Source organism: Myotis daubentonii, chromosome 3, assembly GCF_963259705.1.
Source record: "Myotis daubentonii chromosome 3, mMyoDau2.1, whole genome shotgun sequence".
Taxonomy (NCBI): Eukaryota; Metazoa; Chordata; class Mammalia; order Chiroptera; family Vespertilionidae; genus Myotis; species Myotis daubentonii.
In genome coordinates, this window is record NC_081842.1 from 192,372,908 (window position 1) to 192,400,230 (window position 27,323).

The 27,323-nt window shown below is 45.1% G+C and overlaps 3 protein-coding genes across 7 annotated transcripts; 1 reads left to right on the forward strand and 2 right to left on the reverse strand.

Moving 5' to 3' along the window:
• Window positions 1–1,613: 1,613 nt before the first annotated feature.
• Window positions 1,614–5,530, reverse strand: CCDC163 (CCDC163 homolog). 4 transcript variants are annotated; one of them, XM_059689977.1, is made up of 11 exons: window positions 5,165–5,517; window positions 4,908–5,079; window positions 4,770–4,803; window positions 4,095–4,285; window positions 3,910–3,991; window positions 3,559–3,745; window positions 3,380–3,447; window positions 2,881–2,948; window positions 2,552–2,640; window positions 2,135–2,262; window positions 1,614–1,902 (listed from the first exon to the last, which is right to left on the reverse strand). In XM_059689977.1, exons 2-11 carry the CDS (start codon window positions 4,977–4,979, stop codon window positions 1,784–1,786), a joined length of 1,038 nt encoding a protein of 345 aa, XP_059545960.1. In that variant the 5' UTR covers window positions 4,980–5,079; window positions 5,165–5,517; the 3' UTR covers window positions 1,614–1,783. The 4 variants fall into 4 exon arrangements, with proteins under 4 accessions (XP_059545960.1, XP_059545962.1, XP_059545961.1 ...); XM_059689979.1 differs by having other exon boundaries at window positions 2,135–2,190; window positions 4,908–5,530; XM_059689978.1 differs by having other exon boundaries at window positions 4,095–4,282; window positions 4,908–5,522.
• Window positions 5,531–5,609: 79 nt separating this feature from the next.
• Window positions 5,610–12,067, forward strand: MMACHC (metabolism of cobalamin associated C). Of its 2 annotated transcripts, none has more exons than XM_059689981.1 (4): window positions 5,610–5,767; window positions 8,703–8,897; window positions 9,589–9,741; window positions 10,605–12,067. In XM_059689981.1, exons 1-4 carry the CDS (start codon window positions 5,687–5,689, stop codon window positions 11,019–11,021), a joined length of 846 nt encoding a protein of 281 aa, XP_059545964.1. In that variant the 5' UTR covers window positions 5,610–5,686; the 3' UTR covers window positions 11,022–12,067. The 2 variants fall into 2 exon arrangements, with proteins under 2 accessions (XP_059545964.1, XP_059545965.1); XM_059689982.1 differs by having other exon boundaries at window positions 5,661–5,767; window positions 8,568–8,897.
• Window positions 12,068–13,000: 933 nt separating this feature from the next.
• PRDX1 (peroxiredoxin 1) lies at window positions 13,001–26,659 on the reverse strand. Its single transcript, XM_059689983.1, has 6 exons — window positions 26,520–26,659; window positions 24,082–24,198; window positions 22,188–22,341; window positions 21,649–21,771; window positions 20,267–20,397; window positions 13,001–13,314 (listed from the first exon to the last, which is right to left on the reverse strand). Exons 2-6 carry the CDS (start codon window positions 24,185–24,187, stop codon window positions 13,229–13,231), a joined length of 600 nt encoding a protein of 199 aa, XP_059545966.1. The 5' UTR covers window positions 24,188–24,198; window positions 26,520–26,659; the 3' UTR covers window positions 13,001–13,228.
• Window positions 26,660–27,323: the final 664 nt, after the last annotated feature.

Here is a 27,323-nt window from a genome sequence, read left to right on the forward strand (position 1 = left end):
GCCACCTGGTGACGGTTCAAATACCACTGATCCACATAGCTATTAAATGTTTCTGCTGTTAAGAGCTCTGACACCCTTGCAAACATATCTTCCACAGAGCCCAATGTAAAGTAGCTAATAAATAAGTAGAGCACTGGTAGTAAATAGAACTAATTGAATAATGCCACCATGCCAGATGTATCACCTGACCAGTAAAAGATTTAACAATAAGGAATTACTTATACCTGGTTTAGCAGGAAGGTGAGTCTTGATGGAAGTTTTTTGGTTTTGTTTTTTTAAACAGATTCTGTTTGACCCAGGCCTGATCTCTACCATCCCATTCTCAGCAATCTCCCTAATGCTGTGGGGTAAAAACCAAGGAAAGCCTTATTTGCGTATCAAAGGCCACTCTTCATGACCTGTCTGCTACTTATTTCAGGAACTTGAATGCACCCCATAAAGGAAATAGTTCCTGCCATCAGTCTTTTATGATGCTTTTATTTCAGATAACTGTTTCCTCTTCCCAGCTGGACTGAGCTAAGAAGTGGTACTTTTACATGAGCCCACCGTATATCTTAGCTCAGGCTAAATACACACTAGAACTGGTATGTATTATGCTCAATAAACATCAACTTGGATGAATGGCATTATCGTTTGGCTATATTTAGCAGTGGAAGAGATCTTATGAGACCTCAGTGAGATGCTATTGCTACTAAGGAAATCCTGAACTGCATTTTCTAAAATACAAAGCCCAAGTTAGGAGAAAGTAATGTACCCATAGTCTACCTAGGAAAATATATTTTCCAGAGAGCAACCAATGGTGGAAGGATCAGAACCAATAGCCACAAAACATTTTTTAATATAATAGGAAATATCAGAGGGCATCACTCCTAGTAAGCATAAGTATTGAATCATTAGATTTGTTTCAGTTAATAAATATATAGACTGAGTAGCTGGATTATTATGATCGGCCAGATTATTATGACCACCCCATCAGTACAATGAATTAGTTATGCAAATAATAACAATAATAAAACCTTGAGAGTATTTGCTTAAGAAGTTTTCAATATTCAGTATTTTTGGAAGTGTCAATGAAATTCTGATGAGGTGGTCATAATAATCTGGCCACTCAGTGTACATCTGTATTTACTAAGCTATAATGTAAGCTATTTCTTACTAGAGGTCACAGTCAAAAAAATTGTAAAACCATTGGATTAGAGGCAGAGAGACTGAAAGGAGAGCAGGAAGTAGACTGCTACAGAAGTGTAGCCTGGACTGCTTAAGGATGGAGAGGTGTGGAAGGACTGGAGTAAGCCTCAAGGGCAGAAGTGGAGACAAGGAGAGAAAGCCTCCTATTACGGTCCAGGGCCCACTAGAATGTCTCCTCCTCCTCTGCATCCCCACAGCAGTACTGCCCCAGAGCACTGTCCTACTTCTCCCACCAAAATGAGAGCTCCCACCTCCTTCCACGTTCTACTGAGCACAGGGATTGAATTCAGAAGGTACAGATATACATGTCTATGAACTTGGATTTCCGAGGGAGAGGTGGTAGGAAGTAGTCATGTTACAGGAGGAAGAAAAGGTACAGCTGAGTCTATCCCATGTGGGTGCTGATTCACAGAAAACACATCAGGGTGGGTTAAGCCATTTTACTGCAGTTGGTGGGCAGGTGAGCAGGCAGTGACAAGCCTCAGTAGGGAGGGCAGAAACCAGCTAGATCAAGAGGGTAGGGGCAGGGAGCCCAGAAACTGGGCCTTGGAGGGGAAGGTGAGCAAGGACTTTATCCTACTACTCTTATATGTCCTTACAGGTCACTCAGGAGTATCTTGGAGCCATTAAAGGATAGGTCCTCCTGCTCAAGGCTCTGGACCTGGAGCTGAAAGTTGCTGGGTTCCAGGTTAGAAAGGGTACTCTTCTGGAGATCTAAGAGGAGAGAAAGGAAAGACGGAACAAACCATCAGCAAGCACTGGGCTTGTCTGTTGGAGAAGTACATATAGCCCTGACTTGGGAGAAGTAGCAACAGAGGTCAATGGATTCACAAATAAAAAGGCAGAAACTCCATACTACCTAGTACCAAACAATTAGGCAGGTGGCATTCAGGCATCATTTAGATTCAGCCTTCCCCACAACTGGGATCCCTGCCCTTATCCTCACCCAGCTTCTTTAAAAGTTCCCAGCTACTGTTGTTGTCCTGATGACTGACTTCAGAGCTAGATGAAGAAAGAGACATGGCAAAGGTGGCAGCCAGGGGTAGCTTCGACTCAAGGACGTGAACAGAGGTCCTGGAAAGGGAGAGAAATGGTGATGGTGGGTCAAAGGGGCCCTTCCAGCATGGAAGTGTCCTCCTTCCTGAGGTCAGAACTCACAATTTATCTTCCAAACATACAGATACCTCACTGACTCCATATCAAATAAAGAACACCCAGTACTGCCCTTTTGGGCTGTAACCCAGATCCTTATGCTGCCCCTATTGGCCCATGTCAAATATAGGATAGCTGAATTCTGGTCCCCAATTCCTGGCCTCTGTAAGACAAATCCCTTCCACTGACACAGGTACCCACACCCCCTGACCTGAGGAGGTCATGCTCCCGCCGGGCATCCTCAGCCTCTGTCCTGGCAGCCTCCTTGCCCTCCTGGCCACTCTGCTGCTGCTCCAACATCTGCCAGATTATGGTCCCAGGTAGAACCAGACCTCTCCCTCTCCAGGAGAAAACCCCCTCCCCATAATTGGAGGAGAGGGCTTAGGAAGAAGAGCTTTGAAGGGAGGTGAAGTCATCACAGGAAGAGGAAGAGATAAGGATGGGAAAGAGTATCCTGGCCTGCCTGCAGAACAGGCTATACAGGGAAGGGAGCGGCCACAACAGGAAGTTATGAAGGGATAAGTTCAATCCTGGTCCTACCTTCCAGCTGCGGACCTGAACTTGCTGCCCGTCAGCCATCTGTTTCAGCATCAGCTCCTGATGCTGGGCTGCAGATGAAGGAACATGTAAGAAGGCTGTTCTCTAAGGTCCAGCTTGTGGGCTCAATCCCGTGTGGGGCATGCAGGAGGCAGCCGATCAATAATTCTCTCTCATCAGTGATATTTCTATCTCCCTCTCCCTTCCTCTCTGAAAGATTTTTTTTTTCTTAAGAAGAAGGCTGTTCCCCAACTTCTTTACTTCTTCCTCCCTGCCTTGTTCCCAGTCTGGTGCTGAAAGCTGAGATAGAAGCATTCTGGTCCAGCTGATAGCAAGTTTCCAAGCTGACTGGGGAGAGTAGGATCACACATTTGGAGGCAAGACAAATGCTTGGCCAGACTTCTGAGTAGCTCCAGCATTTAGAGCTTTGGCCATTTACTGGGAGAATAAGAAGGCTTTCCAGAAAAGAGGACAAGTGAACCTCCCTCCGTCTTTTACTCACTCAGCTGATCCCGCAGCAACTTCAGTTCCTCCCTCAGGACCTCTGACTCCTCCCATAGCAGTTGCCTCCTACAGGGATGACAGCAGGTTCATTCTAAAAAGCCAATCAAGAAACCCAGAGGAGGCTACCAGAGGACCTGGAGTTCAAAGGCCTGAAGAAGAGGTCTTGCCATCACTTACTCATTCTGCACCTCTTGGTGAAGGCCACTGGTAACACTGCACTTTTGTGGACCTGCTTGTATTTGGGCTTGGGCCTGTTCCTGCACCTGGCTTCGAAGGCCCCTCAGTTCCCTTCTCAGCCGGTCCAGGCATTGCTCCAGGAGAAGAGTCTTCCGCTCTGGGCCCCCCTGCAGCAACTTTAGTGATGCTATAATAGGACAAGTTGGGGGGTCAACCCCTCTAAGAACTTCACAAATGAGCCTAGAGACTCCACTGTGAATCAAGATACAAATGCACACACAACAGGTGTGCAAAAAAATTGTTTGCATATGTATGAGGCTTTGTGTATGGAGAAAAGAACTGGCCAGATACCTTCCAGGGCACAGATTTGGTACTTCTGCTGCTCTTGCTCTTTCAGCAGGCCCTGCACAGCTTGTCTTAGTGCCTCAGTCACCTATCCGGGCAGAAAACCACATGAGCTACTGTGATAGCCCAACACCTGGTATCCTTGTCTCACACAAACACTACATAAACACACCTAGGATTCCAAGCCTCACCTGACCCTGGGATCGTAGCTGGGATCTAAGAATAGTAACTTCATCCCGGAGAGAAGATGTCCTATGGACCTCAGCCCAATTTAGCCTCTCTGGAACAATGGGAGTCTCTAGAGCCCAAGGCTGTTGAGCTTGGGCTCCTGGTTGGGGAAGCAAGTGATTAGGGGGAACCCAGGTCCCAGTCAGATCTCCTGCTGAGGAAATAAAGGACAAATGCAAGACTTGGGGGGGGGGGGCTGTTGAGGGGGATAAGAGGGGACAGATGTTTGTTCAAGAAAGGAAATAGTTGGCCGAAACCGGTTTGGCTCAGTGGATAGAGCGTCGGCCTGCGGACTGAAAGGTCCCAGGTTCGATTCCGGTCAAGGGCATGTACCTGGGTTGCAGGCACATCCCCAGTAGGAGATGTGCAGGAGGCAGCTGATCGATGTTTCTCTCTCATCGATGTTTCTAACTCTCTATCTCTCTCCCTTCCTCTCTGTAAAAAATCAATAAAATATATTTTTTAAAAAAAGAAAAAGAAAAACATTCTAATTAAAAAAAAAAAAAAAGAAAGAAAGGAAATAGTTGGACACCGGAAGGAATAATGGATGGTACAGGCACTGGAAAAGGAAGATCCTGAAAGAGATCTTCCTGAAAGGAAGAGATCGTAAAGTGGGTAGAAAAGGAGACCATACTTACCTGCAGCAGAGATGCCAAGGGGATACAACCGCTGCTACAATAGGAACACGTGCATGTTCAATGAGATTTGTCTGAGTCCCTTAACCCACACTCCCAAACGGGGGGGGGGGGGGGGGGGGGGGCCTCACTTCCCCTTACCTTAGTCCTGGCCACATTTCCGTCAGTAGCATTGAGAAGCGCATCGAGCTGCTCAGACCAGCTCAGGTTCATACTCACAGCCTATGGCAAGGGGTCTGTCTCCCTGGCGTCTTGTGCCCTTGCTCTCCCAGCACCGAACAACCGACGCACAAACCAGGAAAGGCCACAACGTCTAATTGAAAGAGGGAATACTAGGGGTAGGGATGCAATATCAGACCAAAACTACGCCTCTAGGACTAGTCAGGGGAGAGGCGTACTTGGGAAACTGGGGGGGAAAGCGGGATACCCTCATATGCACATATTAGGAGGGAGTTTAAGGTGCCGAATCTTGGTTAAAACCTTCCCAGACGCAGGATACTGGCGCCATCACACCGATCCTAGGCTAGCTACTACTGCCGCCGCAGCGTTCAAAACATCTAGTAGGCCAAGAAAGTCTGACTTTGGGCTGGCTGCCGCAGCGCCATTTGGGAAACTGAGTTCTCGTCTCGCGGAAACAACCCACTATGGAGGCGACCGAACTACGTTTCCCTGGAGGCAATACGTGCACGTACATCCCCACCGTGAAGCTTGTCGGGAAACTGAGTCTTTCTGATTCTATAGTGGTTGTTTCCAAGGAACAAATGAACTACGTATCCCAGGATGCATCGCGCAAAGTCAACTGTGTCCCGCTAGGGGTCCCACACGTTCTTGGGAAATGGAGTCCAAGCTGCCCTGAAAATTAACGGTCCCGGTTATTCTGAGACTCCATTCCCCAGCAAGCTCAGCGTGTAGTATACAGCATGGAGCCGCAAGTCGCTGAGCTGAAGCAGAAGATTGAGGACACGTTGTGCCCTTTTGGCTTCGAGGTTTACCCCTTCCAGGTTCGTTTCTCTCTTCTGCGGTGCTAGGGTGAGGTATATGATTGGCCTCGGTGCCACTGGCGTGAGGCCCTTAAGCCTCCTGGTCTTTCCGGAGCTCCTCTGGTCCCATGTACATCTGATCTCCCGGGACAGAAAGGCAAGGGGGCTTGGGTAGGTAGGAGCTGTCGCTGATCCAGTAACCTTGTGGCTGTCACTTAACATAATCGACGGGAAGAAAGGCACTCTTAGGGCCAGAGTCATTGGGAAGCTTTCTTTTTTTAAAAAATAAATAAATAAATGTTTTATTAATTTTTTACAGAGAAAGGGAGAGGGATAGAGAGTTAGAAACATCGATCAGCTGCCTCCTGCCGCAACCAAGGTGCATGCCCTTGACCGGGATGGAACCCAGGACCCTTCAGTCCGCAGGCCGACGCCCTATCCACTGAGCCAAACCGGTCAGGGCCCATTTTGGAAGCTTTCTGAAGGCATTAGAAGAGGGCAAGTCTTGGAAGGTTTGCATGGCTAGGATTTAGGTCATTTGAAAAGGAAAGGGCATTCCTGCTGTTGAACAAGCAAACAACTGGCTGGTTTGTTCCTTCCAACAGAAGAATAAGTCATAGTGTTGCCAATCACCAGCCACTGGGTTGGGTATAGCAACTGCACCCGACTGACACACAAGTCTTGCACCACCACCTTCCCTTGTTTATATAAGTTCATTTTCTCCTTATCCGGTGCCCCCTCCATTGACCTATATACTTGGACAGAAAGCTAAAGCAGCTCAGCTTGAACCCTTTGCTTGTTGCTTAAATGTGGAAGACCACCTATTGTCTTCACTAGCTGATAAGCGTAGACAGAGAAACAGCGCCCCCCCCCCCAAGGCTGGGTACCCTTGAAGCCCTAGCAAAGGTCAGAGCTGTGCACCCACTCAGGCCAGACAATGGTAGCTGAAGCAACCTCCCCACCTTTAATCATGTAAATCCTTATTGATAAGAATAGTCTGTGTGTCACTGGAACCTCCCTGCCTAAGGGCTATCCTATGGGTGGATCCCAAACCAAATAAAAGGTTGGTGCGGCCTGAGCACCAGTGGAAGTCCTTCTCCTTGAGTTGGACTTGCCCGCCTGGCTCCCCAATATTTCCAAATTATCTCATGTCTCATGTCTTTTCTCTTTCATTTGTGTGCAGCTCCTCTTTCAGATCCTGGACCCTGAACCACGCGGGACGTGGAAGGGAAACATTTTACAACACTTAAGAGACAGCCCACTCTCACCCCTTCCGCTTAGTGGCCCACAGCAGTGCTAGGAGAGGTTATAGAGAGAGGGGATAGGTTGGGTCTAGTTTGAAAGAGAGGACTTTCCAGAAAAAAAAAAAAGGAGTTGAGCTTTATATGAAAAGATAGATTGGTCCCAGCCAGTGTGGGTGAGTTGGTTGAGCATCGTCCCATGCACCAAGAAGTCATCAGTTCAATTCCCAGTCAAGGCACATGCCCAGGTTGCAGGCTCAAACCCCAAAGGCGGCTGATCGATGTTTCTCTCTCTCTTTCTCTAAAAGTTAATAAAAACATTTTTAAAAGATAGATTGGAAGGAAGGAGGGTTATGTACATGCCAAATATCAGGAACAGCTTGAGTAAAGGAGTTGGTGGGTAGCAGATATGGGGGGACAGTAAGGATGCCTATCTGGTGGGTCAAGTGGACTTGGATAGTTGGAGCTATTGCACTGAAGCTCTGCCAGTCATTCTAGGCTCCGACTCTCACTCCCCCCCACCCCCCCCATCCAATCAGCCACCAGGCCCTTTAGGAATCTGTCTCCTGAATCTCCCAAATCCATTCTCTTCCATCCAATATATGCTCTAGTCCAAGCCATTTCACATTTGGATTTACTGCAATAACCTTGCTGTCATTTTGCCTCTAACCCAGGGGTGGGCAAACTTTTTGACTCGAGGGCCACAATGGGTTCTTAAACTGGACCGGAGGGCCGGAACCAAAGCATGGATGGAGTGTTTGTGTGAACTAATATAAATTCAAAGTAAACATCATTACATAAAAGGGTACGGTCTTTTTTTTTTTTAGTTTTATTCATTTCAAACGGGCCGAATCCGGCCCGCGGGCCGTAGTTTGCCCACGGCTGGTCTAACCCATCCTGCACACTGCAGCTACATTAATCTTCCCCAAAACTGATCATGTCAGTTTACTCCTTAAATCTTAATGACCTGCATTATTACCAAATTAGATCCATTCCTAAATTGGTATCCAAGGCCAGTCACAATCTCACTCCTACTGATCTCCAGCCTTCTCTCCCTCTGCTCCCCTCTGCAGACCCTTCAACTCCACTTCTATCAAACTAAACAATTTGCAATTCTCCAAATGTGCCCTGTACTTTTTGCCTGACATTGTTTATGCTGTCATCTTTTAGAATATATACCAGATTCTTTCTCCCTCCCCACATCAGCCTGTTAACTTCCCTCCCAGCCTTAAAGACTGTTTCCAAAAAGCCTTTTCTAATTTCAGAGGACTGTCACCTGGCCCTGTCGTTGCACTTTTTTAAAAAATATATTTTATTGATTTTTTTTACAGAGAGGAAGGGAGAGGGATAGAGTGTTAGAAATATCGATGAGAGAGAAACATCGATCAGCTGCCTCCTGCACACCCCCTACTGGGGGTGTGCCCGCAACCAAGGTACATGCCCTTGATAGGAATCGAACCTGGGACCCTTCAGTCTACAGGCTGACGCTCTATCCACTGAGCCAAAATGGTTAGGGCAACTTTTTTGTTCTCAGTTGTTCATTAATTCCCTCTCTATTCTAAACTTCCTGTCACATTCAGACAAATCCCCCATAAACACTCATCACAGAGCATCACTAGAAATTCAATGATTGAATGAATGAGATGGAGGCTGGGGCATGATATATGAGACCTTGAATGCCAGATTAAGGTATGTATATGTATTTTCTGTTCCAGGTGGCATGGTACAATGCAGTCCTGCCTTCAGCCTTCCACCTGCCCCTGCCAGGACCTACCCTGGCCTTCCTGGTACTCAGCACACCTGCCATGTTTGACCGGGCCCTGAAGCCCTTCCTGCAGAGTGGCCACCTCCAACCACTGACTGACCCTGTGGACCAATGTGTGGCCTACCACCTAGGCCGTGTTAAAAAGGTGAGCAACATTCATATCCTCTCCCAGCTTCAAACCTGCAACTGCTTCTAGCTACTCCAAGCTCAGTGCAGGACTAGACCTAAGGTTAGGAGCCACTTCCATTGGATGAAATACTGCCTTGACGTTGTGATCTCTCCCCGTTCTCCATTCTCAATCCGAGTCGGGCCACGTTCCTCTAGCAGCGCCCCAGGCCTGAAATCAGTCTCACTCACCCTACACTGATGGGCAACTAAATGAACCTCAGACCAGATTTCCCTTGACCTCCAAGTGAAATAGGAGTAACATTTCCCAGGCATCTCTCACCTGTCTTTGCCCTAGACCTGGAAGTTTTATGCTGTCTTTGGGGCCTTTTAAGGACAAAACAGTATTTCCCCACCACACACTCACATGTACATGTTTACATATATATGCATACACTGGGTCTCCCATGTCTTCCTCCACACTGGGACTCTGGAGGGCAGAGCCAGCTTACCGCTCATAATGGAGGTTTCTGAGCAAGACCTTCACACGTGGGCCCTCCTGGACAGAATATCATTTTCTTCACCCTGGACCCCCCTTACCCCGTTTGAGGTTGTTTTCCTTTCAAATATGACTTCTGAGGACAGGACCTTAACACAAATTAGGGCTCTCTAGGACAAGGTCATGATTCCTGTCATGCTGAAAGAAGCCTCCATCTTGTCCTCCATCCCAGAGCCTCCCAGAGCTGCAGATTGAAGTTATTGCTGACTACGAGGTACACCCCAACCGGCGTCCCAAGATTCTGGCCCAGACAGCAGCCCATGTGGCAGGGGCTGCTTACTACTACCAACGACAGGACGTAGAGGCTGACCCCTGGGGAACCCAGGTCAGAGGGCAAGTATGAATGACTAGGCAGCGGTTCTCAACCTGTGGGTCGCGACCATCAGAAAACACATAAAGCATATCAGATATTTACATTACGATTCATAACAGTAGCAAAATTACAGTTATGAAGTAGCAACGAAGATAATTTTATGGTTGGTGGTCACCACAACATGAGGAACTGTATTAAAGGGTCGCGGCATTAGGAAGGTTGAGAACCACTGGACTAGAGACTGAAAAAATGGTGAAGGCCATCAAGATATCAGGTCTCACATCCTTCCACCTCCCATGGGTAAAGGAGTTTGTAGACACAATCCAGGATAAAGGTATTCCCTACCCAGGAATCCAGCCCCATGTGCTTTCTGGAATCTCTAGTCAAATCGGAGAACCTAGTCCAGTGGTCGGCAAACTCATTAGTCAACGGAGCCAAATATCAACAGTACTTCTTCAAAATAGACTCGCCCAGGCCGAAAACTGACTTCTGCGCATGGGCCACAAAGTTTCAACCGCACTATATGTGCGCCCGCACGTGGTATTTTGTGGAAGAGCCACACTCAAGGGGCCAAAAAGCCGCATGTGGCTCAAGAGCCGCAGTTTGGCGACCATGGACCTAGTCTATTCATAAAACTGTTACAAAATGGAGGGGACAGAGCAGTGATTAGATCAGTGGTGAGACTTTGAAATTGAGGCTCAGCTTAAGAAACCCTTCCTCATGGCCAGAGTGAGCTCATCTACAAGAGCAGATGAGGCTCACATGTGGAATCAGTGTCCATTGAGTGTGAATAAAACGCCTAGTTGCAGTGATAGTAGTTGAACTTTGTGTTAAGGGGATGTCCATGACCTTGCTTTTCTTGACCCTCTCCCCAGCATATATCAGGTGTGTGCATACATCCCCGATTTGGGGGCTGGTTTGCCATCCGAGGGGTATTGCTGCTGCCAGGAATAGAAGTGCCTGATCTGCCACCCGCTAAACCCCTCGACTGTGTACCAACAAGAACTGACCGAATCGCCCTGCTTGAAAGCTTCAATTTTCATTGGCGTGACTGGGCTTACCGGGATGCTGTGACACCCCAGGAGCGCTACTCAGAAGAGCAGAAAGCCTACTTTTCCACACCACCTGCCCAGCGCTTGGCCTTGCTGGGCTTGGCCCAACCCTCAGAGGAGCCTAGTTCTGCATCCCCGGAGCTTCTCTTTACCACACTGATACCCAAATCTCAGAATCTCAGCAGAGCCAGGGGGTGGCTCAGCCCCAGGGTCTCACCACCTGCATCCCCTGGCCCTTGATACCCTCCTCCCCTGTGGGATCCCTATTTATACCAATGGTACTTGCTAAGACTTAACCTGCTTTGGCAAGGCAAAGGTTTTATTTTGGCTAAAAGATGATTACTTTTGATAAAAGAATTATAGTAGAAATCTTCAATGAAGATAATGAGGCTCAGAAGTCTGGTCAAGACAGAAATCAAAGACTAATCAATATTAGTTAGTTAATATTTCAATAGGGAAAAAGACGAAGGCAGACTCTGAATTCCCACCTGCCTTGTCATATGGAATTATTGCCTGTTACCATTAGTCTGCAGTGCTACATGTTACAAGGACAAAGGGGTATTTATTGCCTGTTACCATTTATCTGCAATGCTCCAAGATGTTACTTGATATAGGGCCTAAGGGACAACTAATCCTCTAAGCAATAATATAAATAAATAATGTATCATAGTGTTGTTGTGTGGACTGAATACATGTAAAGCATTTCTGAAACAGCCTAGCTTACTGCAGTATTATCAGCTGTTCTTATGTCTTGATGTCTGGTAGGCTGGGGTAGCTGATAAAAACAAGTGTATGGAAGGTCACCATATAATATATCCTCAGTTCTGAATCTGCCCTAGCTTTAAGGGCCCAGGAGGTACCCCAACCCCCACCAATGCCTCCCTCAGGACAATGATATGAATGAGGGCAAAAAAAAGGACTACCGCAAATCAAGGTGAGAACCCAGGGAAGGTGAAAGGTGTTCAACCTTATGCTTTTGATTTGCAAGGTTCTATCCTACAAATACCAACACTGTGCTTATCTTCTCCCCCTTTTAGTTATAAAGTTACCGAGCCTCTAATTCTAATCTTTTACAAAGCCAGTAGCAGATTTTCATCAGAAGCTAATCTTCCATGGGCCGGGTGGTTCAGTTGGTTGAACAATTGTCCTGTACACCAAAAGGTTGCAGGTTTCATTCCCGGTCAGGGCATATAGGGATTGCAGGGTCAATGCCCACTCAGGGCACATGTGGAAGACAACTGATCAATGTTTCTCGCATTGATGATTCTCTCTCTCCATTCCCCTCTCTCTAAAAACCAATGAAATCATATCCTCGAGTAAAGGTTTAAAAACAAAAACACTTACAAAAAAAAGGAAGTCAATCTTCAGGTTCTCATGCAGCCCTCCTTAAACTATAAAGAACAAATGCCCGAGTAATATCATTGGTGCCTTAACTTACAATGCAGCCTATAATATAAACGTAAGTACCTTGGATAACACCAGAGCAGGTCTTGCTCTTCTTCCCAGATATAACAAAAAACAAGTTAACACCTTCCCCAGCTGGTGTGGGTGTGGCTCAGTGATTGAGCATTTACCCATGAAGCAAAAGGTCACAGTTCAATTCCCAGTGGGCACAAGCCCAAGTTGCCAGTGCAATCCACAGAGGGAGCGTGCAGGAAGCAGCCAATCAATGATTCTCTCATCATTGATGTTTCTATACCTCTCTGAAATCAATAAAAAAATTTTAAAAAATATAAAGTTGCCCTGACGGGTTTAGTTCAGTGGATGGAGTGTCGGCCTGCGGACTGAGGGGTCCCAGGTTCGATTCCGGTCAGGGCATGTGCCTTGGTTGCGGGCACATCCCCAGTGGGAGGTGTGCAGGGGGCAGCTGGTCGGTGTTTTTAACTCTCTATCCCTCTCCCTTCCTCTCTGTAAAAAATAAAATATACTAAAATAAAATAAATAAAGTTAACACCTTGGTTCAATTCCATTCCCTGTGTCTTGCATTTCCCCTCTATAATTCCCTGTTTCTGAAGCAGCTCTCACTTATTTTCCCCGTAAGGAAAGCAAAGAATAAATCAAAGGCTAATGCCCCTACAATGGAGAAACGCGGGTAGGGGAGGCCGGGGGAAGGTCAAGTGGGAAAAAAAAAAAGGAGACATATGTACTACTCTTTGTAATACTTTAAGCAATAAAACAAAATTTTAAAAAATAATAAAATAAAATGAAGAAACAACAGGTCTCAGTTCAAGTTTAATAGAAACCACAAAAGATCAAAGGTGATGTCCCACTACTGTTTACATTAGACAATTTCCTCCAGAGGAAGTATGGCTGACCCTCCCCAAACCCTACAGGAAAGGCCACATCTGGGCTAAGTCTAAGATCTTGTTTTAAGTATGACAATAGTAAAAGAGAGGATCTGTTCTCATGGCTGTACATTGCCGCATGACCCTATAATGACCCAGTGCTCACTTCTGCTTAGAGAAATATTCTTTGCTCTTCTGGACATCAGGCTTGATGGTATCACTGCCAGGTTTCCAGCCAGCTGGGCACACTGCAAGAGAAAGTTACCACTAATTAGTAATTTGCTCAGTGGTGAACTCTCATGAACAAATGGGTTCCTCAAAACTAAATCTGAGCCCTAAAGAGCCTGTAATAAGCACCAGGAAGCCTAACCTACAGTCTAAAACAGGGGTGGGCAAACTTTTTGACTCGAGGGCCACAATGGGTTCTTAAACTGGACCGGAGGGCTGGAACAAAAGCATGGATGGAGTGTTTGTGTGAACTAATATAAATTCAAAGTAAACATCATTACATAAAAGGGTACGGTCTTTTCTTTCAATAGTTTCATTCATTTCAAACGGGCCGGATCCGGCCCGCGGGCCATAGTTTGCCCACGGCTGGTCTAAGATCATAAGTATAAAGCCTTTTAGTGCAAGGCTAACAACAAACATGCAATTTAATCCTCTCTATAGCCCCATTACTATTATACCTAGTTTATTCATTCAGCACCTGACATTTATTTTTAAAAAAGCAATAGCTTCAACTGTAGGCTTTGTTCAAAAAAACCTAAAACATATGAGGCAAGATTTGTTAACAGTAGATAATAGATAAAGGGGTACTCATGTTCTCTGTAATTTTATGTATGCTTCAAATGCATCTTTTAAAAAATAAGCTTAAATGCTGCTCTTAAAAAAGTGGTGCTGCCCTAACTGGTTTGGCTAAGTGGAAAGAACATCAGCCTGCAGACTGAAGGGTCCCAGGTTCGATTCTGGTCAAGGGCACATACCTGGGTTTCAGGCTTAATCCCCAGTAGGGAATGTGCAGGAGGCAGCCAATCAGTGATTCTCTCTCATCATAGATGTTTCTATCGCTCTTTCCCTCTCCCTTCCTCTCTGAAATCAATAAAGATGTATTTTAAAAAAACAAAAAGGTGCTGAGACAGCTGATTTCCACGTGCAAAAGAGTAACACTAGACTCCAAATTTTAAAAAAAATAATTCAAAAATGGATCAATGGCCCGGCCGGTGTGGCTCAGTGGTTCAGTGTCAACCTATGAACCAGGTCACAGTTCCACTGCCAGAGTACATGTGCAGGTTGTGGGCTTTATCCCCAGTAGGGGGCGTGCAGGAGACAGCCAATGGATGATTTTCATTGATGTTTCTATCTTCCTATCCCTTCCTCCCTTGAAATAAAAACATATTACTTCCTTCCCATCTGAAATAAAAATATATATTTAAATCTTATATAATAAAAGGGTAATATGCAAATTGACCCTAACAGCAGAACGACTGGGAATGACTGGTCACTATGACACACACTGACCACCAGGGGGCAGACGCTCAATGCAGGAGCTGTCCCCTGGTGGTCAGTGTACTCCCACAGGGGGAGCTCTGCTCAGCCACAAGCCAGGCTGATGGCTGCCAGCACAGCGGTGGTGGTGGGAGCCTCTCCCGCCTCCTCAGCAGCACTAAGGATGTCCGACTGCAGCTTAGATCTGCTCCCCGCTGGTAACTGGACATCTCCCGAGGGCTGCCGGGCTGCCAGAGGGATGTGTCTGACTGCCAGCTTGGGCCCAATCCCCCAGGGAGCAAGCCTAAGCCAGCAAGTGGACATCCTCTGAGGGGTCCCAGACTGCAAGAGGGCATAGGCCGGGCTGAGGGACCCTCCTCCCCCGAGTGCATGAATTTTTGTGCACCGGGCCTCTAGTATATATATAAAAAAGTAAAAACTTTTTTTAAAGAACCAACCAATGAATTCATAAATAAGTGGGACTACAGATCAACATTTCTCTCTCTCCCCTGCCTAGAAATCAATTTTTAAAAAATGGATTAATGAAGTAAATATAAGGGCTAAAATCATAAACTCTTCAAAGTGGAAAATCAGGATTAATCCCTTGCCTCACTTTCCTCAGGTTAGCGTAAGGAGCACTGCTAGTTCAGGATGGCAGGGAAATGTTGAAGGCTATGCTTTCTACATAAACTTCATGACCTTGGATTTGGAAATGTATTCTTAGATATGATGCTAAAAGCACAAGCAACAATAAAAAAAACAGGTTAGTTGGACTTGATCCAAATTAACAACTTTTAGAACATTATAAAGAGAGTGAAGGCAACCCACAGAATGGGAGAAAATATTTATGAATTATATATCTGATAAGGGATTAATATACAAAATGCAAAAAGAATTCCTGCAATTCAACCACACACAAAAAAAATTCAAAAATGAGCAAAACATCAATACATGAGTGGATAAAAAAAGTTGAGGTACATATCTACAATGGAATATTGGCCATAAAAAAGAATGAAATCTTGCCACTTGTGAGAGCATGAGCGGCATATCTCCCTGATATGCCATGGTTGCGGGTTCGAGCCCCTGTTTTCCAACCCCCGTCAGGGCACACATAAGAATCAACCAACTTCAGGCCTGATCCCCGCAGGCCAGGCTGAGGGACCCCACCAGTGCACAAATCTGTGCACCGGGCCTCTAGTATAGTTAATAATATTGTAAAAGCAGCCCCAGCTGGTTTGGCTCAGTGGATAGTGTCAGCCTACGGACTGAAGAGTCCCGGGTTCGATTCCAGTCAAGGGCACATGCCCAGGTTGCAGGCTTGGTCCCCAGTAGGGGATGTGCAAGAGACAGCCGATCAATGATTCTCTCTCATCCTTGATGTTTCTATCACACTCCTCCCTTCCTCTCTGAAATCAATAAAAATATATTTTTTAAAAACCAACACTTGAATTTGAGTGAAACAACTAAGTGTGGATCTTTCTAATTACTGGTATGGTCTTAAGTGCCATGACGTTAGGGCCAAGGAGATTAAGTTGGCAAGGTCTCTTTATCCTGGTTCATTATTCTTCCTCTCTGTGTTATAATTGGGTTGTTCTAAAGCTTTATGTTTTCTTCTAGACAAAACAATCTTTTTGGTTGCTTATTAGCATCTACTGCCAAACTTTTTCTGCCTATAGCCTGGTCTTTGCTTTCATACTGCTTTGTTCTCTGCAGCTAATTTTGCCACTCCAGTCTTTGTGCTGAACCTCATACCCCACACCAGGAGGCAGTATCAGGAGCTGTCTGCTCTTTCAGTCTACTCCCAAGGGAGATTCTGTAAATGGTGCCTTCTGGTATCAGTGTTCACTGATCCCTATTAGCCTTCCACTAGAGCCAAGTTTCATTTTTGGGTCCCCAAAATGAGGACATTAATCCAGACTAACAACTTCCATCTTCTTTAAGTCACAATATCAGAGTTGAATTGGCCTTAGAAAGCTAGTTTGAAATACTTAACTTCTAGGGAAAATGAAATAAGGCAAGAAATTTGTCCAAGCCCACCTGTGCACTTGATCTGCTATCAGTAGCACTTAATCACAACTATTTTGGTCTCAAGTACATTAAGTTGGGGGGGGGGGGGGCGGGGAGGCGGTCAAGATCCTCTTCTATCTGCAGCCTCAGGAACTGAGTCCTTAAAACTAACTTTTTTTTTTTTTTTTGGTGCCCTTGACTGGAATCGAACCTGGGACCCTTAAGTCCACAGGCCGAAGCTCTATCCACTGAGCCAAAGTACTCAGGGCAAAACTAATTAACTCTTAGTTGGGATATGGTTGTTTCATTCCAGCAACAATTGCATGGGGGAGGGGAGGAAGAGTTGGGTTGGGAGTAAAAAAAGCTATAGCCTTACAAACTCAAAAGATGGGATCAAGTAGTTCAGTACTTGCAATCAGAATATTTAAGGAGAGAAGTACTAGTGCTGGAGCCATGAAAAAAGGCCTACACTCTTGGCAAATGCTGGATTAAAAACCTTATGGTGAATCTGCTCAGTTATGCTTAGACTTTACAAAGTCACACTCACAAACACATTATCTTTGATCCTGAAAATTCTAAATTAAGAACCTTGATATTTCACTTGAAACCCTATAGGCCTAACCTCTCCTTAAAAAAAATTTTTTTTTAAATGTCACTGGATTGTACACTTGAAAATGGTTAAGATGGTAAATTTGCTAGGTATGCCCTAACCCAGTGATGGCAAACCTTTTGAGCTTGGCGTGTCAGCATTTTGAAAAACCTTAGCTTAACTCTGGTGCCGTTTCACATACAGAAATTTTTTGATATTTGCAACCCTAGTAAAACACTTATATTTTTGATATTTTATATATTAAAATGCTATTTAACAAAGAAAAATCAACCAAAAAATTGAGTTCGCGTGTCACATCTGACACGCATGTCATAGGTTCGCCATCACTGCCCTAACCGGTTTGGCTCAGTGGATAGAGTGTCGGCCTGCAGACTAAAAGGTCCCAGGTTCGATTCTGGTCAAGGGCATGTACCTTGATTGTGGGCACATCCCTAGCAGGAGGTGTGTAGGAGGCAGCTGATTGATGTTTCTAACCCTCTATCCCTCTCCCTTCCTTTCTGTAAAAAATCAATAAAATATATTTTTTTTAAAAAAAATTTGCTATGTATATTTTACCACATATTTTTTAAATGCTAAAAATAAAACAAGGAAGTTTGAAAAAATATATATTTTAGAATATATTTTTATTGATTTCAGAGAAGACTGGACAGGGAGAGAGACAGAAATATCAATGATAAAAGAGAAACATTAACTGACTGCATTCTGCATGCCCTCCACTGGGGATGGAACAGCAAGTTGGGATTGCAACTTGGGAACTTGCCCTGACCAGAAATCAAACTGTGACCTCCTGGCTCAAAGGTCAACACTCAACCACTGAGCCATACCAGTTGGGCTCAAATATATTCTTAAATCATAAAAATGTGCCGAAACCGGTTTGGCTCAGTGGATAGAGCGTCGGCCTGTGGACTGAAAGGTCCTAGGTTCGATTCCAGTCAAGGGCATGTACCTGGGTTGCGGGCACATTCCCCAGTAGGAGATGTGCAGGAGGCGGCTGATCGATGTTCCTCTCTCATCGATGTTTCTAACTCTCTATCTCTCTCCCTTCCTCTCTGTAAAAAATCAATAAAAAAATATATTATAAAAAAAAAATGTATTAGTTGTATCTGCCTATTGTTTTTGGTTAAGTTGTCTTAGTCCTATTTTATTTTCCAAATGTCAAAACTGTTCATATAGTACTTTTATTTATTTTTATTGATTTCAGAGAGGAAAGGAGAGGGGGAGAGATAGAAACATCAATGATGAAAGAGAATCATTGACCGGCTGCCTCCTGCATGCCCCACACTGGGAATTGAGCCCTCAACCCCAGGCATATGCCTGACTAGGAATCAAACTTGAGCCCCTGGTTCATAGGTCCATGCTCAACCACTGAGCCACACCAGCTGAGTTATTACCTTTATTTTTAAAACCCGAATAAAACAGCCCTAACCGGTGTGGCTCAACTGGTTGAGCATTATCCCATGCACCAAGAGGATGCTGGTTGGGTTCCCAGTCAGGGCACATGCCCACATTGCAGGCTCTATCCCCAGTAGGGGTTGTGCAGGAGGCAGCCAATAGATGTTTCTCCTTCACTGATGTTTCTCTCTCCCCCTTCCTCTCTCTAAAATCAATAATAATATATTTTTAAAATAATAACAAGAAGCCTTCGCTGGTTATTCCTATACAGTTGGAATAAAAACCCTTTATAGCCCTAACCGGTTTGGCTCAGTGGATAGAGGGTCAGCCTGCAGACTGAAGGGTCCCAGGTTCAATTCCAGTCAAGGGCATGTACCTTGGTTGCGGGCACATCCCCAGTAGGGAGTGTGCAGGAGGCAGCTGATCGATGTTTCTCTCTCATTGATGTTTCTGACTCTCTATCCCTCTCCCTTCCTCTCTATAAAAAAAAAAAAAAAAAAAATCAATAAAATGTATATATATATATATATATATATATATATATATATATTAAAAAGCCTATATAGCCCTAGCCAGTTTAGCTCAGTGGATAGAGCATCAGACTATGGGCTGTGAAGGGTCAAGGGCACATGCCTCGGTTGCAGGCTCAATCCACAGTAGGGGGCGTGCAGAAGGCAGCCAATCAATGATTCTTTCTCATCATTGATGTTTCTATGTCTGTCTCCCTCTCCATTCCTCTCTGAAATCAATACAAAAAAATTTTTTTTATAGCAGTGGTTCTCTGTTGGGAGCCATTAGAAATATTGGCTTAGACAAAGCCATCTTAAAAACTGTAAGTTTCTGGTTCCTCCAGAAACTCCTAATTACCAGAAACCACCTGTGTCTTGCAAATTGGCCAGCAGTTAAAGATAAACTGCCCTCACACAGCTGCTACATCACACATCCCCACTGATAAACACACAGCCATCCAGAGCCTGCTAAATCACACATCTCCGCTGATAAGCACAGCCATCAGAAGCATAATAAATCTCTAGGTTACTGCCCATAGACCCCTTTACCCACCCCCCTTCCCTAAAACAGTATATATTCTGCCGCGGTGAGAATAAAGTTGGAGGCTTGATCAGGACTGACTTGTCTTGCCTCCATTCTTTCGTGTCCCTTGTTTGTTTCATTCTCCTAGGGTGTCTCTTCGTTCCCACGTTGTTGTCCCGCGGGTCGGGGCAGTTCTCAACCTTCCTAATGCTGCGACCTTTTAATACAGTTCCTCATGTTGTGGTGACCCCCAACCAAAAAATTATTTTCGTTGCTACTTCATAACTGTAATTTTGCTACTGTTATGAATTGTAATATAAATATCTGATATGCAGGATGTATTTTCATTGTTACAAATTGAACATAATTAAAGCATAGTGATCAATCACAAAAACAACATGTAATTATATGTGTTTGCCGATGGTCTTAGGCGACCCCTGTGAAAGGGTCGTTCGACCCCCAAAGGGGTCGCGACCCACAGGTTGAGAACCGCTGCTCTATAGTCTTCTCCCCAAGCTTTTCTATTACCCCACCCCCACAACGCACTACAATCCAGAAACTTCAATTTCCTAAAGAAACATAATCACTCTCATTGTTTGGTAGACTTTGTTCCTACCACATCTTTCCCATCCATCCACCATTTTGTTGTCTTGTCACAAAACAGACTGAATTACCTTCCCCATGTTTGTCAGTGAACTGGAAAGCCTGAACTAGTCTCAGAGTCTCATCCACAGAGCGGCCAACAGGAAGGTCATTCACAGTGATCTGGCGAAGGATACCTTTATCATCAATGATAAAGAGGCCCCTGGGAAGAAAAGATTGAAGGTTTGAGAAAGAGGCAGTACAGATTTAACAACTGGTTTCTTAGGCATCCCTGGCTGGGTAACTCAGTAGCTTAGTGTTGTCCTGATACGCCAAAATTACGGGTTTGATTCCTGGTCAGGGCACATACAAAAAGCAACCAATAAATGCATAAATAAGCGGAACAATAAATTGATGTTTCTCTCTCCTTCCTCTCTCTCTAAAATTAATCAATAAATTTCTAAAAATTAAAAACTGGTTTGCCCTAACCGGTTTGGCTCAGTGGATAGGGCGTTGGCCTGCCGACTTATAGGTCCCAGGTTCGATTCCGGTCAAGGGCATGTACCTTGGTTGCGGGCACACCCCCAGTAGGGGGTGTGCAGGAGGCAGCTCATCGATGTTTCTCTCTCATCGATGTTTCTAACTCTCTATCCCTCTCCCTTCCTCTCTGTAAAAAAAATCAATAAAATATATTTTAAAAAAGAATTAAAAACTGGCTTATTAGAATAGAGAAGCAATGGAAATGGGCTGGTCTCCCAGACATGCACAGGCCTTGCCCTTATTGAGGATGCCCTTGCATAAAGAATGAGACCAATCCCTGGCCAGCATGGCTCAGTGGTTGAGTGCCGACCTATGAACCTGGAGGTCACAGTTCAATTCCCAGTCAGGGCACATGCCCGGGTTTGGGCTCAATCCCCCGTGGGGGGCATGCAGAAGGCAGCCCATCAGTGATTCTCATCATTGATGTTTCAATCTCTCTCTTCCTCTCTGAAATCAATAAAAATAAATATATTTTTTAAATGAGACCATCACGCTGTACACCTTAAATTTAATACAGTGATGTATATCAATTATTTCATTTTATTTTTTTGTTGATCCTCATCTGAGGATATCTTTCCACTGATTCTAGAGTGGAAGGGAGAGGAAAAGACAAACATCAAAGTGACATGGGTTGGTTGCCTAACATAAATGCCCCAACCAGCAGGCCAGGGATTGAGCCTGCAACCAAGATAGGTGCCCTTGACTGGAAATCAAACCCGGGACCCTTAAGTCTGCAGACTGACATTCTATCCACTAAGCCAAACTAGCTAGGGTGATATATCAATTATTTCTTTATAAAACTGATTAAAAAAATGAAATGAGAAAGGAGTCTGTACAGATCAGGGCTCTACCTTTCTCCAAATAAAAGGGCCTCAGTCAATCATATCTATTACAATAAATGTCAGCAACACCCTCCCCGCCCCCAAGTATATACCTGAATGAGATGCCTTCATCAGCCTTTAAGACTCCGTAGTCCTGAGCAATGGTGCGCTTGGGGTCTGACACCAAAGGAATGTTCATGGGACCCAGTCCTCCTTGTTTCTTGGGTGTGTTGATCCTACAGCAAAGGGCACACATATAAATCACATTCACAAATAAATAAATAAAAAATAAAAAATAAAAAAAATAAATCACATTCACGCAAACTCTTGTGTAGCAAATACATTAACTGTATCTACACACACACCCCCTTTCCAACATTTCTAACCTACTTCCCAGAAACTTCAAACTTTTCCAGCAGTAAACTGAATGGCTAAGGATAATTAAGGTCACCAGGGTATACTCAGCTGCAACCCAAGTTGCTTCTCCTCTGCTGCCAAGTAATAAGAAAGCAACAAGAGGAAGCCAGGGCCTTTGCACTCCTTCCATGAGGAGCCAGAAGCCAATACTTGACAAAGTCTATTGCCAAAGCTTCCTAATCCCAGTTCCTGCTTAGTTAAGAAGTCCATATGTCAAATGGACCAACGGATTTACCATGCCAGGTGACAGAAGTGAGAATCCACAGAAGCACCAATCACTTGGCAGTTGATTTTCTTAAATTCTTCTGCCCTATCACTGAAAGCAATGATCTCCGTGGGGCACACAAAGGTAAAGTCAAGAGGGTAAAAAAAGAACACCACATATTTTCCTGGAAAAAAGAAAAAAAGAACCCCAAGTTAGCCTTTGAAACAGACATCCTTGCTTTATAGAGAATAGACAAAAAACACATATTCCAACAGAAAAAGAGGCCTTTTTAAGTTGATGCCAGACATAATTGCTAGATGTCAAGATGCTCAAACATAGATGTCTCCTGGCAGCCACTTTCAGAACCTCTTGCAGGAGGACTTGCATGGAAAAGTTCCTTCCCAGTCCATGCTTTATTTTTCTGTCTCCATATTAGCTGCCAAATACAGAACTAAATTTTTTTAAAATATATTTTTATTGATTTCAGAGAGGAAGGGAGAGGAAGAGAGAGACAAAAGCATCAATGATGGAGAGAGAGAATCACTGATTGGTTACCTCCTGCATGTACCCTCCTGGGGATCAAGTTCACAAACTGGGCATGTGCCCTGACCAGGAATCGAACCTTTTCTTAGGTGGACACTCAACCACTGAGCCATACCGGCCAGGCGGTTCAGTCTAATTTTTATCTTCTCTGGATAGTTAAAATTACCACAGGCCCTAACCGGTTTGGCTCACTGGATAGAGCGTCAGCCTGCAGACTGAAAGGTCCCAGGTTCAATTCCGGTCAAGGGCATGTACCTTGGTTGCAGGCACATCCCCAGTAGGAGGTGTGCAGGAGGCAGCTGATCAATGTTTCTCTCTCATTGGTGTTTCAAACTCTCTATCCCTCTCCCTTCCTCTCTGTAAAAAATCAACAAAATATATTTTTTAAAAAATTAGCACAGATAACAAGTTTTCCAGTAAAGAAAAGCAAAAACAAGAATGCAGTTATCTACTGGATAGTCCAATGCCAATGCTTACACTCAGTGCCCAATAAGAAGCTGAAATGAATTCTCTGCTGCAGGGTAGTAAGAGACCAACAAGAAGTCAGAGCCTTTGCACTTCTTTCACAATGAACCACAGTAACAGAGTGGGTAAGGTTTAAGTGATTGCCTGAATCACCACAAATATGTTCCTAATCAGCCTGACAAGAAAAATTTTATATGGCAAACATTCTAAAAATCCTGGTAGTTAACAGGACTTCCAGTTGGACTTTTACTGAAGTCACTCAGATTACCAACTGAATAGCTCTTCAAAGGCCAGGTAGCCTCTCACACCTATACTTGACAGAGGAGTTTGAGGTTTGCGTACAATTGTCCCAGCTGCTCCCAACTGTGAGGTAAAAGAGAACCTTATTAGAACTTGACAAGTGTCTGCATGAACCTCTAACAGAAAAGAGAGCTATTCCAACCATGACATCAACTCTCCCTTGGGGGCAAAACAGTCAAGTGAATGTGCCTAAACCCTCTACTAATACAGTAGCTATGACACATATTTCATAAACTGAACAAGCAGTGTCACAGCTCCAAATATGAGCTCTGAGATTTTAAATTGTTGAAGACTTCTTATAATGAAATAGTAAGACTGAGATAATCAGATTGTCTCCAATAATACAATTGAGGAGTGCTGAGAAGATAAATGAGCTAATACATTAGTTTAGGCAAAATAAAGCATGTGCTTTCTCCAAAATAGTCTGGACCTAGGATAGCTATCGATAATCACCATGTCATTTCAACCTAAAGGCAACAGCCTACCACCCTGAACACCTTGATCTAGGAGACATAAATTATTTTACAATCAAAAATACAGAAATACAAAAATCGAACAAGCCATCTCTAGATAGCAAAATAATTGCATTTCAATGAACCTAATGTAATAGGCTTACCTTTGTAGTCAGATAGGCTGATATCTTTGAACTGACCATCAGGCATAACAGCTGTGGCTTTGAAGTTGGGGGCAGGGTGGCCGATTTTAGCATTTCCTGAAGACATCTTGCTATCAGCTGGAAAGGATAAAAGAGGAAATGAACTTGAAACAAGTCTTTTTCTAGATAACCAGTACCCTCCATCAACTTAACTGTAGACTTAACTGTAGTACAATAAAGGATTTACCTGGTGGCCCTGAATATATACATTAAGTTTTTTATTTTATTTTTTGTTTTGCTTTTACATTAACTTTTTTTTAAAACGTACTTTATTGATTTTTTACAGTGAGGAAGTGAGAGGGATAGAGATTTAGAAACATCGATGAAAGAGAAACATCGATCAGCTGCCTCCTGCACACTCCCTACTGGGGATGTGCCTGCAACCAAGGTACATGCCCTTGACCGGAATCCAATCCGGGACCCTTGAGTCTGCAGACCGACGCTCTATCCACTGAGCCAAACCAGCTAGGGCAGTGATGGCGAACCTATGACACGCGTGTCAGAGGTGACACGTGAACTCTTTTTTTGGTTGATTTTTCCTCGTTAAATGGCATTTAAATATATAAAATAAATATCAAAAATGTAAGTCTTTGTTTTACTATGGTTGCCAATATCAAAAAATTTCTATATGTGACACGGCACCAGAGTTAAGTTAGGGTTTTTCAAAATGCTGACACGCGAGCTCAAAAGGTTCGCCATCACTGAGCTAGGGCTACATTAACTTTTTTAAAAATTAATTTTACTGGGGTGACATTGGTCAACATGGTCACATAGGTTTCAGGTGTGGGTTTCTGTTACGAGATCTTTATATATTGCACCGTGTGCCCACAAGTTAAATCTTCCCCTGTCACCTACGTTAACTTTCATAGGTTAGTAAGAAGCTTTCCAGTTTTTGAAAGAAAACCAGATATGACACATCTCTGAATATCAACTTTTGTTTTCATTTAAAAACAGCAATTTCTTTAATAATTGAAGTAACCTCCATTACTTTTTCTGAACCATCATTTGTGCAATGGCATTTTCCTCTATAATTTCATCATACAGAAGCAGAGAGGGGAGGGGGGGATGGAGACTCTCAAACCTGAACCCAAACGCACAATGCCAGAGTGCCTGACTCCCGAAAGCGGATAATACTGCCCTTTCCTTGGGCTGCGCCTCCACTGTATTCATAGCGTGGGAAGCACACTTGATATTCAAGCACACGTGGTAGTTTGCCAAGAACACATACCCTAAAGCCCATCCAGCCTTTTAAGAGGCAAGACCAGAATTCTGGCATCTGCTCAATCTCAAAACTTTAGGTATTTGTGTTTAAGCCCGACCAGTCCTTTCAAAAATGAGTTTCTGACCTCAGGGTCAAGATCCTGGGGCAATAAGTACAAGAGCCAATCTATTGCTAAACAGGAATGTTGCACTGGACTCACCCAGGTCAACTCCAAGGAGTTAAGAATGAGATGCAGGTAAGCCATGGGTTTGAAAGCCTCAAGAAGCTCATTTTCTAGTACCAACGGTTTGGGGTCATACTACCACAACCGAAAGAAACGTTGTGAGCATTGATTATCTCAAACTTTTTACTGCCTAATACCTTTAATAACAACAATTTAAAAAACAAAAAACGGTAAGGGACTTTGCTGCATGGCGACCAAATACAGATGTGACCCTAACGTAAGTGGCCTCGTCCGAACCTGCTTTTTCCAGGCGGCTCCCCCTAAAGCCGGACCAATCGGGAAAAGCCCGTTGGACTTCCAGCCCGGGTGGGACTCGTCAGATCAGCCCAAGAACTTCCCAGCCAAAAACCACACCCTCAAGCCGCACCGAAGGTACCCCCCCCCCGCCCCTCCCGCCATCACTCCCACCCCAGCACTTCGGGAAGCGCCCGCAGAAAAAAGTCTTCACCGAGGCATCGGGGATCACCACCACCCCCATTCTGCAGATGGAAAAAGAAAGGCGGGGAAGGGAACCGTAATATCCGCAGCTTCACCGCTAGTAACGGCCCAGGCCAGGGGACAGCTATTTTACACCTACCACCTGAAAGAGGGGTGACCTCAGGTCAGCTTCCGAGTCCATTCCAGAAGCTTCTCGAACCGCCCTAATCGAGGGGACACGACCACCAGCCCGCCCCTCCGAGCCAATCCGTGCCCTGTGCCCTGGTGGATGGGAGGGGACTCGAGCCTGCGTTAGCCTCGGGGTTCACCCAACCCCCAGGACCCACAGGTGTGTCCTCGCGAAGGTGCGCAAACCGCCTGGCCACTCTCGGGCGGCAGGCCGCGCCCGGACGCCTCCCCCGTCACAGCACCCCCAGTGGAGCCCGGGGGTGGGGGGGCGGCTGGGAGGGGAATAAAAGGCGACCTGCGGAATGCGGGGCGCTTCACCTGCAGAGGCCGCGCGGCCCACGTACTCACCAGCACTGAAGCAAAAATGGCAAAACCAGTCAAGCAGGAAGGAGACGCACGAAAAGCGCGCGCGGCCTCGCGGCGCTGCTTTTATAGCCGGTATGGTTCTCGCGAGAGTCAGAGCGGGTCGGGGTGCGGGAGGGGGAGAGGGGAGGGGGATCTGGCCGGGCCCAGTCCGGATCCAACGCTCCCAGCCGGAATGACTCAGCGCTTTCCCTAGGGGCGGGCTCGGTGCCCAAAGTACCAACCCCCCATACCTGCCGCCCGTGGTTGGGGTCGGAGTGAGGCACACACACACTGGATCGACTCCAGACGCCCCCGTTACCCGGGATTTCTTCGGGAACGGGGGTGGGGGTGGGGGGAGGGGAGGTAAGGGGGAGCGTGCCTTGCGCTCAAAACCCAAACCTGGATAGAGGGTCTCGCTGCTGCACCACATTTAACCGCTACGAGCCCTGCGAGCTATCCAAATGTTCCCCTCGGGCCCCCACATCCTCTGCCTTAGTGTTGATCCTCGGTACCCCTCAGTGCTTAGCCCCCTTCGTTGTTCTAATTACAAGATTGCTGCTTCCATCTCCATCCATCCCTTCCACCACGTCTGGAGGGAATATTTTTGAAATCTGACCGTATCACTCCTCTGATTTGTGGTTTAAAAAACTGGGGCAATTTCCTGAATTCAAGCATCTCACTGCCATTTTATGTGTGGCCTTTAGGCACGAGTCTTAATCCTTTAGCTTTACTTTTCTTACTTGTAAAATAGGAATACTATTCTTTATTGAGATCATCTATGTAGTTTTTTTAGCACAGTACCCAGTT